Consider the following 15,311-nt stretch of genomic DNA (forward strand, 5'->3'; position numbering starts at 1 on the left):
ATTCTTTCTCCCCCCCCACCCCGCCCCGTGCCAGTCCTTAGGCTTGAACTCAGGGTCTAGGTGCTGTCCCTTTGCTTTTTTAAACATTGTTATTATTATTTTTATTTTTTTGGCCAGTCCTGGGCCTTTGACTCAGGGTCTAGGCATGTTCCTGAGCTTCTTTTGCTCAAGGCTAGCACTCTACCACTTGAGCCACAGCACCACTTCTGGCTTTTTCTATTTATGTGGTACTGAGGAATTGAACCGAGGGCTTTATGCATGCAAGGCAAGCACTATACCACCCCCCTTTGCTTTTTTTTGTTGTTGTTGTTCCAAGATAGCATTCTCCCACCTGAGCCACGGCGCCACTTCTAGGGTTTTTTTTTTTGTTTTTTTTTTTTGGCCAGTCCTGGGCCTTGGACTCAGGGCCTGAGCACTGTCCATGGCTTCCTTTTGCTCAAGGCTAGCACTCTGCCACTTGAGCCACAGCGCCGCTTCTGGCCGTTTTCTGTATATGTGGTGCTGGGGAATTGAACCCAGGGCCTCATGTATACGAGGCAAGCTCTCTTGCCACTAGGCCATATCCCCAGCCGACTTCTAGGTTTTTGCTTGTTAATGGGAGATAAGAGTCTCACAGACTTTTTTTTTCCTAGGCTGGCTTTGAACTAGGCTTGTCAGATCTCAGCCTCCTTAGTAGTGTGAGCCACCAGCACCCAGCATTGGCAGGGAATTGTGATGTGAGAGTTACTACTTCCTGTAAGCATCTCGCCAGGCCTCAAAATGGCTTCACTGCATCATGAGATATTCTGAGCCAGATACTCCGGACCAAAACTTCCTGTCTGTGTCATCATCAATATTCAGAGTTGCTCTCAAAAATATATACTCGTTTGGTCTCCAAATTGTTGTGTTTAAAAAAAAAAAAAACAGAAAAAAAACCTGTGTCAGATTTTCCATGGGAAGGAAAACTAATCAGGTGGAGGTGAGTGATTGGAAAATACAAGGAAGTTATAAAAATAAATAAAAAAGTTTGCCATCCTCCAAGGAATACTTGCATATGGTCCATTTCCCAAAGATGAAGACAAAAAAGCCCTATGAAATACGATGCATAAAAATAGAGGGAGTAAAATCTGGAGAGTATGCTTCAGTGAAATGAATTCCAAATGCCTGTCACTGTTATTTCTGGAGTGCTTTGGGCTAAAACAGGATATTCCATTGCTCACATTAGGCCAGAGTACGTTACAGTGGTTGCTGAAAAGAGACCACGACAGGTCAGGTTCTGGTGGCTCATGCCTGTCATCCTAGCTATTCAGGAGGCTAAGATCTAAGGATCACAGTTCAAAGCCAGCCCCTGCAGGAAAGTCTGCGAGACTCTTCAATGAGCCACCAGGAAACTGTAAGTGGAGCTGTAGCTCAAAGTGACAGAGCACTAGCCTTGAGTGAAAGAGCTCAGGGATAGTGCCTAGGCCCTGAGTTCAAGCCCTACCACTGACCAAAAAGAAAAGAAAAGCAGGGGCTGGGGATATAGCCTAGTGGCAAGAGTGCCTGCCTCGGTATACCCGAGGCCCTAGGTTCGATTCCCCAGCACCACATATACAGAAAACGGCCAGAAGCGGCGCTGTGGCTCAAGTGGCAGAGTGCTAGCCTTGAGCGGGAAGAAGCCAGGGACAGTGCTTAGGCCCTGAGTCCAAGGCCCAGGACTGGCCAAAAAAAAAAAAAAAGGAAAAGAAAAGCAAAAGAGAGAGACTAGGACATATGTAATGTCCACACTTGGCACCAAGCTGAGGGGTAAAGGCAGGTCCCAGGAAGAGGCTGGACAAACACATTGTCCCAGTGGCCATGGCTGGACAGTTTCAGTGGAACTTCCTATAAGGGCCCTCAGAGGTGCCGCCATGGGCCTCTGCCTTTCCTGATAAGTTCACTGCTCTCTCCAAAGCATGCTCAGTTGGTTTGTAGAAGTGTACCTGGTTGTTGAGCTGCTCAAGCTTTCCTTTCTAAATAAGTGGTCTTTTTTTTTTTCTTTTCTTTTTGTCTGTCATGGGGCTTGAACTCAGGAGCCTGGGCGCTGTGCCTGAGCGCTTTTGCTCAAGTCTAGTGCTCTACCACTTTGAGCCACAGCTCCACTTCTGGTTTTTTGGTGGTTCACTGGAGATAAGAATCTCCTGGACTTTCCTGCCCAGCCTGGCTTTGAACCACGATCCTCAGATCTCAGCCTCCTGAGTAGCTAGGATGACAGATGTGAACCACCAGAGCACAACTAACAAGTGGTCTTTTAACCAATGAGCATCTCCTGCCATGGTCCTTATATGGAGTCTAGTAAATGTTTTTCATGTATGTGTGTGTGTTCGTGTCATTAAACGTGACTACTACATATTCTATGTGTGCTCCAGTACTGGAGCTTGAATTCTGGGCCTTGTGCTCTCACTTGGTTGTTTCACTCAAGGCTGGTGCTCTACCTCTTGAACTATATTTCTACTCCCAGCTTTTTGCTGGTTAAATGGAGTTAAGTGTCTCATGCACATTCTTTTCTGGGCTGGCTTTGAACTGTGATCCTCAGATCTTAGCCTCCTGCAGAGCTAGAAGTCACAGGTGCCCAGTTTACCACATTCTTTTTTGTTGTTGTTGTATGTGTGCTGGTCCTGGGGTTGAACTCAGGGCCTGGGAACTGTCCCTGAGCTTCTTTTCAAGGCTAGGGCTCTACCAGTTGAGCCACAGCACCACTTCCTGTATTCTGGTGATTTATTAGAGATAAGAGTTTCATGGGGACTTTCTTGCCTAGGCTGGCTGGCTTTGAACTGTGATCATCAGATCTCAGCCTTCTGAGTAGCTAAGATTACTGGCATGAGCCACTGGCACCCAGCTTACCACATACTTTCGTTAAGTTATAATGACACATCAGTAATCTTGATGGCAGCCAGAAAGGGAAATGCTCTTCATTCATTCTCTTGTTCTTACCATCTGCTTGCAGATATGCCTAATGGGATTGTACACTTGAGACCATCTGAGACCATCATAGGATGTCATGAGAGCATCATAGGACGGCTATGGGGTCATCATGGGCTTTACATGATGGGATGGCACTTCTTTGTGCCTTGAATAGGAGAGGAAGATAAGGAGGGGGAGACTGAAGAGAGAGGAAGTGGAGGTGGGTGGAGTAGGAGGAGGATGTAACCAGGTGCTCTGGCCCATGCCTGATGGATAGCCCAGCTACTCAGAAAGCTGAAATCTGGAGGATCATGGTTTCAGGCCAGCCTGGGAAAAAATTTCACAAGACCTCATTTCAACAATAGAAGCACAGTATTGTAAGCCTGTCATCGAAGCTCTGGTGGGAAGCATATAGAAGAAGATCACAGTCGGGGTTAGTGCAGGCAAAAAGAGAGACTATCTCAAAAATAGCCAGAGCAAAAAAGGCTAGAGGTGTGTAGCTCAAGGAGTAGAGTGCCATGCCCAGCAAGTGTAAAGCCCTGAGTTCAAATCCCAGTGCTGCTAAAAGAAGAATGAGAAGAAGCCCCTCCCAAGATGTTTGCCATAGAAGGATCGACTTAGCATTAGTTATATAATTCAAAAGCTAGAAACACAGCTGGATAATATATCTAAAAAGCCTCTTCATTGCTGTTGAATTAAAATTCCACTGAATAATAATAATAATGAGTGGGGAAATAAGTTTGTAAGAGCCATCGGCTAGCAAAGCCCACAGCCTATGTCTTGACGGAAATGAATTCTTATAAGGGTGGAATATTTTCCTACAGGTCATTTATATTTCTGTCATGATCTAGTAAGTTCTAAGAGAGAGAGAGAGAAAAACTCATTTCACAGAACTCACATTGAATCTGCAATCTCCACTTTTAATTTACATCTGAAAAGTGAATGAATGACTACAAGGATATAAAGGCCAGACTTTCATAAATATAATTGAATTATATTCTATTCCACCTGATGCCCAGCTCTGAACAAATAAACTCTATTCCATGTGCTGGCCTTGTATGAAAGGGAGGAAAGAAAAGTGCTCTCTTGATGTCAAACACGCAAAATCTACCAGGTAACAATATTCTGCCCAACACACTGACTTGACTCAATCCTATATGTGCACACCTGTGTGTATGTATTTCTAAATCCAAGTTTTCCTCTTAATAGCATTCCCTTTTTTGTCCAAGTCAAATGGAAAGAACACTGTAAATGTAAGCATACAGCAAAAAATGTTTGTGTGCATGCGTGCATGTGTTGTGTGTGTGTGTGTGTGTGTGTGTGTGTGCCTGTGTGTATGTTGGTCCTGGGGTTTGAACCTGGACACTGTCCGTGAGCTTCTTTTGCTCGAGGCTAGGGTTCTACCACTTGAGCTACGATTCTACTTTTGGCTTTTTTTTTTTTTTTTTTGTAGTTTAGTGAAGATAAAAATTTCACAGACTTTCCTACACAGGCTTGCTTCTGATTGCTATCCTCAGATCTCAGCCTCCTGAATATCTAGGATTACTGGCATGAACCATCGTGCCCAGCAAAAAATGTCTTCTTGAATAAAGCTCTGTATGTATGTGTGTGTGTGCACGCGCACGTGCCAGTTCTGGGACTTGAACTCAGGGCCTGGGTGCTCTCCCTAAGCATATTTTGCTCAAGGCTAGCAGTTTACCGCTTGAGCCACAGCTCTACTTCTGGCTTCTTGGTGGCTCATTGGAGATAAGGGTCTCAAGGACTTTCCTCCTCAGGCTGAGCCTCAATTCTCAGATCTCAGCCCCCTGAGTAGCTGCCATCTGGCCTTTTTTTTTCTACTTCCTTGAATTAATTTAAATAAATATTATTTTATATGATCAGAGGCACAGAGGCATTGTGCTTTTGTGTTCCTAGTTCTACTAGAAGAAAAGTAAATGAGCTTTTTCACTGGTGGCTCAGTTAAATATTATCCCTCTCTGACCTGGAAGCAAACTCACAATTAAGCATCTAGCTGAACTCTTTCCAAACACTGGAATTTAAGCACCTTGCCAGCACATGGGCGCTAGGGACCCCGAGTGCTGTCTGCAAAGCTTTCCTGCCGTGTCCAGGCGCCATGTGTACCTAGGCCTTCCCTTCTGCAAAACCAGGTTGGATTTTCCCACCATCTTGCAGCTCCTGGCCAAGCCTTACCCCAAGCAGCCACATGAGGCCCAAGTTCTTTCTTGACCCAAACTAACCCAGGATTCTCCTGACTTCTATAAAAAGCCTGGACTGACCTCAGAGCCATTAGAACACTGAGATCTCCAACAGGAATGTAAGGAGGACAATTGCAGGCATACACCCCCAGGACCAACACACATATACACAGTGAGTCTTTCAAGCAAACCCAGTGAGTTTCAGGAGCAGAGAAAGCAATGGATCCTAAGTGAAAATGGAACTGTTTTGAATATGAAGGCAATGCAAATTTAGAACTAGGTCTGGAAGCAGATTTTCAAAGAGGGTAAAAAGTACAGATGGCAAGCCTGTTTTAAGGAAACGTACCAGCCAAGCATTGGTGGCTCACACCTGTGATCCTAGCTACTCAGGAAGCTGAGACCAGGAAGGTCAAGGTTTGGAGCCAGCCAGGGAAGAAAAGTCTGTGAGACTTGATCCCCCATTAACCAGCAAAATGCCAGACTGGAGGCATGGCTCAAGTGGTAGAACATCGGCTATGAGTGAGAGCGTGAGGCTCTACGTTTAAGACCCAGCAGGTACCAGTCCAAACAAAATAAAACAAACCACTTATATGTCACGCTGGGAAAGACAGCAGTGATTGGCAAAGCAGTCTGATAACCTACATGCTACCTGCTTGTCTCAAATATTTACATTTCTGAGAAAATACATGCTTATTTTAGAATTAGGAAAGCATTACACTTACATCTTAAATTTGTCAGAGCCAGGAACTTGTTTAACATTTTCAGAGTTCCCTAGATAAACTACTGCATAAAATAAATTTTTAAAGGTTTCTTTATATATTATACCCATGTCTTATTTATTTTATTTTATTTTTTTCAGTACTGGGGACCTTACACTTGCTAACTAATAAGCAAGCTTTCTAGCACTTGAACCACCATGCCTCCAGCATGTTTTGCTGTCCTTACATTTCAAATAGGATCTCATGTTTATGCCTAGACAGGCCTGGATCAAGAAATTTCTTTTTTGTTCCTTCTCAGCCTTTTCTGTTAAGAACTTGTGAACTCTGTTTCTGACCCAGACTAGCTGCGGAAAGACAGCCTCCTGCAGGGCTGGGGTGGCAGGGATGTAGGTGCTACCTAGCTCCACCCCTGGCTCCTAGCTACCATGACTTCATCTCCCACAAGGAGAAAAGTACTTTAGAGAGAGAAAGAGGGACAGAGAAGAGAGAGGCGCTTGAGAGAAGCTCCCCTCCCTCCCTGGGCCTCCTTCTAACTACAGGCCCTAACAAATGGTCTCTGAAATATATTGCTGGGGCAGAGTTTGGAGCCATAGATAAAATGTCAGTAGTTCACACAATAAGGAATGGAAATTGAATTTTCCAACTCAAAGAAAAACCTGTCTGGAGAAGTGAATTAGATTCTGGTTGTTTTAATTACTTAGGTTTCTCTTGATAAACTCCTACTGCCCTAAGTCATACTTTGCAATAAAGAGTCTCCTCTTATGGACACCAGCCGTGTGTGTGTGTGTGTGTGTGTGTGTGTGTGTGTGTGTGTGTATTGGTCCTGGGAATTGAATTCAGGGCCTGGGCAGCACTGTCCGTGAGCGTTTTGCTCAAGGGTAGCAAGAAAAGTGGAACCATAGCTCCACTTCTGGCTGTTTGGTGATTCATTGGAGATAAGAGTCTCATGGCCCTTCCTGCAATGGCTGGCTTTGTACGGCGATCCTCTGGTCTCAGCCTCTTGAGTCACTAGGATGACAGGCATGAGCCACCTGCGCAGCAGCCCTTCTTATGTTCATAGGACTCCTGACTCTTTCCAGCTAAGAATCTGCCTCTCAGGCAGCCACCAGAACCCCACGTGGCCTGGATCCGGTGAAACCAAGCTTAAATATGAATCATGAATATTTTATTGAATAAATGAAAGTCATTTACTTCATGGGAAGCGTCCTAGCATACAATGCCTGGCCAGTCAAGGTTTTCATCCCTCTGAAGACAGACTTTGAAGAAAGAAAACCTGTGTTTTGCTTATAAAACAGCTTGGGTTTTCTCAGGAATCTTAAGCCACCGACCCAACACTGATAGGTTTTTTTTTTTCCACCCCTCTGATGCTGCATTCACTATGCCGGAGTCCTTGGGAAATATTTTTAGCCAGCAAGGCCTAGCAGAGACAGGATCTTAATGGTCAGCTGAAGGCTGGAATGTAGACCATGTTGTGAAAAGCAAACCTGAGTCACCCCAGGGGACCGGGAGCTGGCAAGGCGGAGCTGAGACCAAATACATGAATTCAGGTTTCGTTTACACCTTTGTTGTCAACTAGATGTTTTGTCTAGATTAAGCCATTAGCGGCCACAAGTAGACTAAGTGTGTTTGAAGGTGATACGGTTCAAATTTCCCACAGTAAGTATGAATCAGGATGAGGAAAGACTGACTGCAAAGAAAAACACCAGACAGAGGCAGGGTTGTGTGGTGCGAGGTTACTTCTGACCCCACAGTGAGGGGAAAGTGAGGACATGTGACAGAGTTGACTCTGTGTGTGTCGATTGCGTCCTAGTCTGTGTATGCTGCTGTAACAAAGATGGAGAAGAAACTAGAAGGAGAGTCAGAACACACTCCTTTATAAAACACTCTCTCCAGACATAAGTGGCATTTGTGTGAGGCAGAGGAGAATCTTCATCTTGTTCTCTCCTTACATGAAAGGAAAGGCAGAGAGAAACAAAGCCGGCTGGGAAGGACACTGTCTGGTGTCTAGATATGGGCCCGCTGCCCTCTAGTGTGCGCTGAAAGTCCCTCAGCATCCTTCTGTCACAGATCTTTACCTACAACATAGTAATAGAGAAATGAATGAAGCAGGAGCCTTGGTGAATCAGCCAACAGAATCTTTTGTAAAAAAACGAATGAAGGCTGAGTGTAGTGGCTTCCACGTGGGGAGCTTGTGGGTTCTAGGGAGAAGGCCTGGGTAGTCAAGAGATTTGGGATCCTGGTATGGACATTTCTTCGTGTTTTAACCACTGGCCATTTGTACTAGGGTGTCTTTGTGGGCGGGGGGGGGGGTGGGGGGTGGAGGTGGGGTGGCGCCAGTCCTAGGGCTTGAACTCAGGGCCTAGGCACTGCTCTCCTATCAGCAGTGGGTATAAGGAACCCTGCTCCTCTGCCTGGACTTCTGCTACAGTGACTTTCAGCAGGTATCTTGTCCTGGGCTCATTGCTTTCACCATGAAAGGTCAGTCTCTAAGCAGACATTTGTATCTTTTCTCACAATCTGGTATTTCTCAATGAATTCTGAATACCATGTTATTCAGTAATAACTATGATATCACTCCCTTGAGATAGCTCCTAACCCCCTCCCCAGAAAACAAAGATTGGTAAGTACCCCAAGGCCTTTATGGGAGTTCTCATTCCTTCACACAAGTTTTAACTTTCTGTTCCATAACATTATCCCAAACTCATCCATTTGTAGAAACTTAACATTGCTCATTTTAATTTTTTTATTTTTAAGCTGGCTTTGAATTGTGATCCTCTAGGTCTCAGTCTCTTGAGCAGCTAAAATTATAGATGTGAGCTACTGGCACCTGGCTAAAAATAAGTTTTAAAATGGGCAAAGATGGCCAGGTGCTGGTGGCTCACATCTGTAACCCCAGCTACTCAGAAGGCTGAGATCTGAAAACTGTGATTCAATGCCAGCCCAGGCAGGAATTCTTATCGATAATTAACCACCTAGAGCTAGAAGTGGAACAGAGGCTTAAAGTAATAAAGCACTAGCCTTGAGCACAAACGCTCAAGCCCCCAACCTGGCACAAAACAAATGGGGAAAGATGCCAGTGTGGTGGCTTATTCCTGTAATCCCAGCTACATGGGAGACTATAGGTAGGAAGATCATAACATGAGGCTATCAAAAGGCTAGAAAAAGCTGGGAATACGGCCTCGTGGAAGAGTGCTCGCCTTGTCTATATGAAGCCCTGGGTTCGATACCTCAGCACCACATACATAGAAAAAGCCAGGAAGGAACTGTGGCTCAAGAGGTAGTGTGCTAGCCTTGAGCAAAAAGAATCCAGGGACAGTGCTCAGGCCCCTAGTTCAAGCCCCAAGACTGGCAAAAAAAGAAAAGAAAAGGCTAGAAAAATAAAGAAAAAAAAAAGAAAAAAAGAAAAAAAGATGGAGGTGTGGCTCAGTGGTAGAATACTTATCTAGCAAGCAAGCAAGCAAGCAAGAGGCTACGCGTTCACACTCAATACCACCAAGAGAAAAGAAAAGGGTAAATTGCCTAAAGGAGAAGACAGCAGAAGGCATCACAGAAATGTGACCTGCTGTACTCATCTGTGATTGCAAATGCCACCATGGGAAAGAGCAGAGTGAGTCCCCACACAGGGCAGGCACAGAGAGCCCAGAACTCCCACAAAAAACCAAGCCTTAACTATTTTGAAGTGACAGTTCAGGTCTCTGAAATTTCCACCCTTCTTTCCTCCCTTTCCTCCTTCCTCCCTCCTTCCTTCCTCCCTCCCTCCCTCCCTTCCTTCCTTATTTCTTTCCTTTTTTGTTTTTTAAATTTTTGCCCATCCTGGGGCTTGAACTCTGGGTCTTGGCACTGTCCTTGAACTTTATTTTTGCTCAAGGCTAGCACTCTACCACTTGAGTCACAATGCCGCTTTCAGCTTTTTCTAAGTAGTTCATTAGAGGTAAGAGTCTCATGGACTTTCCTGCCTGGGGTAGCTTCAAACCACAATCCTCAGATCTCAGCCTCCTAGTAGGATTACAGGCATGAGCCACTAGCGCCAGGCATCCATTCCTTTTTCTAATAAAACCAAACCAATATTTTATTTATCCTGTTCCCCTCCCTGAAACAAATATTCACTGAGGCAGCTCCTGTTCATCAATACTGGACACAGCCCAGAAGGGGGCGCGCACAGAACAGCTAGCCACAGGCAGGACTTGCTCTTCAAGGTCAAAGGTGTCAAGATGCAGCCCTAATGATACATCGACTGTAATGATCACAGTTACAGAATAGGAAATTAAAATGACCCTATTCTGAAAGCCTCAGCAATATATAAATAAGAGTTGCTGAAGACAGCCAGTTAGGGTGACTCACATTTGTGATCCCAGCTACTCAAGGAGGTAGAAATTGGGAGGGCCTTGGTCCAGACTGGCTGGGTATAAAAATAAGACCCTACTAGAAAAATGACAAGGCGGTTTCTCAGGTTGAGTTAAGAAACAAACCACCTCAATTCCAGTAGTTGACAAAGTTGATCCCTTATTCTCTACCATGTATCTGACCCAAATCACATCAGAAATGGTAAAATTAGAGCTAAGGGCATGGCTCAGTGGTAGGGCACCTGCCTAGCAAGCCTGGAGCTCTGAGTTCAAGTTCCAGTACTGCCAACAAAGAAAGGGAATAGTAAAGACACAGGAAAGGATCAAGAACTGAGGCTTAAATGCCCTCGAGGACAGAGTCCAAGGAGATTATTAAGGATCTGAGAAGGCAAATGGCATTTTCAATGTTTTTCCTCTCCATTCTATGAGAAAATAGCACTGTCCCAGGACTTGGGTGACTGCAGCTGTGCTTACCGTGTAGCTCTTGCCACATACACCTTTGTTTGTTTGTTTGTTTGTTTGTGGTGTCAATCATTGTAGCTTGCTGCTACAAACTGCTCAGCCATGAGCCCTGAGCCTTTCAGTGGACCCACCAAATTTTGGTTACACTGACTTTTTTTTTTTTTTTTCATATGTGCCAGTCCTGAGACTTGAATGCTCAGCAAAAACAAAAAAAAGGACAATATTCAATAGGTCCCCTAGGACTCCAAATTTAAATATTTGTGTTGGAACACAGGCCTAAAGATATGTTCTATGAACCAAAACATACTCACCGGGCTGGGGATATGGCCTAGTGGCAACAGTGCTTGCCTTCTATAGAGGAGGTCCTGGGTTCAATTCCCCAGCACCACATATACAGAAAAGGGCCAGAGGTGGCGCTGTGGCTCAAGTGGCAGAGTGCTAGCCTTGAGCAAAAAGAAGCCAGAGACAGTGCTCAGGCCCTGAGTCCAAAGCCCAGGACTGGCCAAAAAAAAAAAAAAAACAACCAAAACCAAAACATACTCACCGTGCTGACTGGCTGTAGGTGGCTTCCTTCCACGGAGTGGCCAAAATGCAGGGTCTCCGGATGGGGGGCACATGTATGGGGTTCCAACAGCTTCTGGGGGGCCAGTGGGCTCTGTGTATCCGAGATCTGGGGCTCCTTGCCTGCAGAGTTGTGTTCCCAGCTCACCCTGGATGCTGAAAAGGCTTCTGGGTCCAGGAGACACAGGAAATATAAAAAAGACATTTTCTTCATTAGCCGGTGGGTGGCCAGCACGCCGTCCTCCCCGCCCCCCACCCCACCTCACACGTGCCAGTCTCTCAGGGCACATGTGGCACCCAGGCCACTGCCAGCTCGGCACTTTCCCTTTCAAATGGATACATTGAGCTGGAAGGTAAAAAGCAGTGCCAGGCAAAGCAATTGGAAATAACTATAAATCTGTACTATAAATCTGTGCTTCCCGAGCAGAAACACTCCGTCAAAAAGCCCCGCTGCTGGAGGCTCACACCTATAATCCTAGCTGTTTGGGAGGCTGGGATCTGAGGATTATGGTTCAAAGCCAGCCCAGGCAGGAAAGTCCTTGAGACTCTTATCTCCAATGAAGTACCAAAAAGTCCCAAGTGGAGCTGTGGTTCAAGAAGTCGAGCTCTAGCCTGGATCACTGAAGCTCAAGGACAGAGCCCAGGCCCTGACTTCAAGCCCCAGGACTGGTTGGGGGTAAAAAAAAAAAAAAAATGTACTGCACTAGAGAGGCGAGGAAAAGGAATATGAGCCGGAGCCACACATGGCTGGGAGGTATGAAGGGCTGCTATGTCCACTTCGGTACTGGTGGCTTTTTCTAATCGAGGAGGGAGGGAGAGAGAGGACAGAGGTGGAGTTAGGCTCTGGCCCCCTCTCCTGAGGGCTGTCTGTGACCATGTGCTCTTATTTGAGGAGGCTACGTGAAGCTCCTGGGTGTTTTCTGTCGGCTGGGCCTTGTCTGTAGGCTTGGAGCCCTCCAGTGGTGTGCGCATGCGCTTTGGCTTCGGGGGTGGGGGTGGGGGATCTGTTCAGATGGGCTCAGGATGAAGATGGCTGAATCAGCTTGAGGGCAGCGGTCTGCTCATCCTCGCAATCTTCTTTTGGCTTTATGTGATTAGGAGAGAAACTTCTATTGTGTTTGATTTACCATATAGATTGGGTTTGTTGTTAGGGCATTGAGTATTGTCTTAACTGCTAGAGTAGAAATAGACATCAGTTGGAATTGTGGTTCAGGGTGGGCCTGAGTAAAATGTTCGTGGGACCCACATCTCAATAAACAAACTGGTATTGGTAGTGCATGCTTGCAGTCCCAGCTATGCAGGAGGATTGGAGTCGAAGGTGGGTTCCAGGCATAAAATATAAGAGCCTGAGAAAAATAATCTCTAAGAGAGAAGGGCTGGAAATGTGCCCCCAAGTGGTGGAGTGTTTGCCTATTGAGCATAAACTCTGAGTTCAAACGTCAATACCTCCAAAAAAATAAGTAAAATAAAAGATCTCACTTTTATTAAAAGTGAGTAAAAGGCAAGGAGCTCCCTTATCCTCTCTAGAATTTGTATTTATGTATGAGCATGAATTTTTTCTCTCTTTAATACCTAAATATTCTTGAATACTTTGTAAATTCAGTAGTTTGTAAAAATATTCATAAATATGTCATCAGGTTTCAGTCTCCAAGTTCTGCTTGATATTTCTCTTCATGAAAACCATGAGTGAAAGGGATACTGTGTATGTTTTCTTTCTTTCTTTCTCTCTTTCTTTCTTTTTTTCACAAGATTGGGGTTTTGTTTGATGTCTCCACATCAGGCCAGTGACCTAAGGAACTTTGTAACTCTTTTCATATAAAAGTATGTTCATCATAAGATGATGCTAAGTGAAACGAACTCCATATTATGGAAAAAAGTGTTATATCACTATTGTAATTACTTTCAACATGCCATGTGAAACCGTACCTTTTTGTTGTTGTTTCACAACTCTCATAGTCCCTTCCTATGGTTGTACCCCCACTATCACTGTATCTCATCTGAGTACCCTGGATACTGTATATACATGTATTAGAACTGGGGAAGGGAAAGGGAATATCAAAATCGAGAGACAAAGGATAAAAAAACAAATGATACCAAAAGCAATAGTTACAAAACCATTTGCTGTAAACCAACTGTACAACTCATGGGGGGGGGGGCGGGGGAGAGGGGAGGGGGAGGGAGAAGCGGGGGAAAATGAGGGAGGAGGTAAGAAGTTGAACAAGAAATATACTCACTGCCTTACATATGAAACTGTAACCCCTCTGTTCTTCACTTTGATAATAAAGGGAAAAATTCTGTTCAAATGGGGTGCAGTAGCTCATGCCTGTAATCCTTGTTATATAAGAGGTAGAGCTCAGGGAGATTTCGGTTCCAGGAACACTTAGACAAAAACTTCACAAGAGCCCATCTCAAAAGAAAAACCTGGGCATCGTGTTGCATACCTACTGTTTTGAGTTATGCAGGAAGAGTAAATGGGAAGATTGAGGTTCAGGCCTGCCTGAGCAAAAAATGAGACCAGAACATACTGGCACTAACACAGACCTAGAAGTCAAAAGGCACGGTGTAGAAGACCCAGGAATAAAAATCACACACCTAGAGCAAACTAATTTTTGATAAGAGAGCCAAGAGTATGCAATGCAGAAAAGACAGCTTCTTAAAAACCAAGCTTTAGAAAAAAAACTGGGTATTCCATCTTTAGGAGATTAAAGCTGTACTTCTGCTTCTTACTCTTTATAAAAATCAACTTGAACTGGATCAAAGAGCTCAAAGTAAGACTTAAACCTTTAAATCTGCTACAGGAAAATGTAGGGAAAGCTCTGGAAGTTAAAGGTAATTTTTTTCTGAATACTATTCTCACTGCTTAGCAGATAAGAGAAACAATTGACAGATAGGATTGAGTCAAAGTCCAGTTTCTGCACAAGAAAAAGAAAACAATCACCAGCCAAGAAACATCCTACAAAATGGAAGAAAATCTTCACTAACAACTCAACAGATAAAGGATTCATATCTAGAATATATAAACAACTCAAAAAGTTAAACAGCGAAAGAAAAACCCAATGAATCTAAGATGGCAAGCAAACTGAGCAGTCCTCGCAAGGAGAAACACAAATGGCTAATGGATACACACGGAAATGTTCAACAGCCTTAGCCATAAAGGAAATACAAAATCCAAACCACACTGAAATTCCATCTCACTCTGTCAGAAAATGAAAAAACAAGGGTGACGGGAAACAGGATCCCTCAGGCTTTATTGGGGGGATGCAAACCAGTGCCAGTCTCTGTGGAAATCAGCACAGAGGTTCCTCAAAAGACTCAAAGGAGACCTCCCTCTGAACCCCACAATACTACTCTTGGGCATATATCTGAAAGGAAGTAAATCTGCACATTTATGTTTGTATATGTATATAAATATGCTAGAAATCTACTTACTCTGTTTATAGCAGCACTGTTCACAAAAGCCAAATGATGGAATCAGCTGAGGTGTTCAACAACAGGTGAATACAAAAAGAAGATGTAGTACACACACACACACACACACACACACACCCTCTAGGTATTTGTTGTTGTTTGCCAGTCCTGGGGCTTGGGACTCAGGGCCTGGGCACTGTCCCTGAGCTGCTTGTGCTCAAGGCTAGCACTCTACCTCTTGAGTTACAGTGCCACTTCTGGCTTTTTCTGTTTTTGTGGTGCTAAGGAATCAAACCCAGGTCTTCATGCATGCTAGGCAAGCACTCTACCACTAAGCCACCTTTTCAGGCCCCCTTTAGGTGTTCTTTACAACAACAACAGCTACAACACGGAATAAATGGTGTTAAATGGTGGGAGAGCCTGAATTCTAAATATGTCTCTAGCCAGAAAAGCTCAAGGTTGAGAGATGTAGCAGTGTTAGACAGTACTTCCCACTTGCAAGGATCTAGGTTCAATCCCTACTTTTTTCTTTCTATCTATCTGTTTGTCTGTCTTCCTGTCTCCTAGCCTGCCTGCCTACCTGTTGATCTGTCTCTGTCTTTTGTCAGTCCTAGAACTTGAATGGTAAACCTGGGCCCTGTCCCTAAGCTCTTTTTGCTCAAGGCTAGCACTCTACCACTTAAGCTATAGCACCACTTCTGGCTTTTTCTGTGATTAATTGG

General features: G+C 44.6%; 1 protein-coding gene across 1 annotated transcript in view; it reads right to left on the bottom strand.

The window, feature by feature from the left end:
- The window catches only part of Mcc (MCC regulator of WNT signaling pathway), a 176,460-nt gene that overhangs the window by 109,325 nt on the left and 51,824 nt on the right, over window positions 1-15,311 (bottom strand). The window contains 1 exon segment of the mRNA XM_048334357.1: window positions 11,165-11,349. Within this exon segment, the coding sequence (XP_048190314.1) occupies window positions 11,165-11,349 (185 nt within the window).

This window comes from Perognathus longimembris, chromosome 25, assembly GCF_023159225.1.
Source record: "Perognathus longimembris pacificus isolate PPM17 chromosome 25, ASM2315922v1, whole genome shotgun sequence".
Classification (NCBI taxonomy): Eukaryota; Metazoa; Chordata; class Mammalia; order Rodentia; family Heteromyidae; genus Perognathus; species Perognathus longimembris.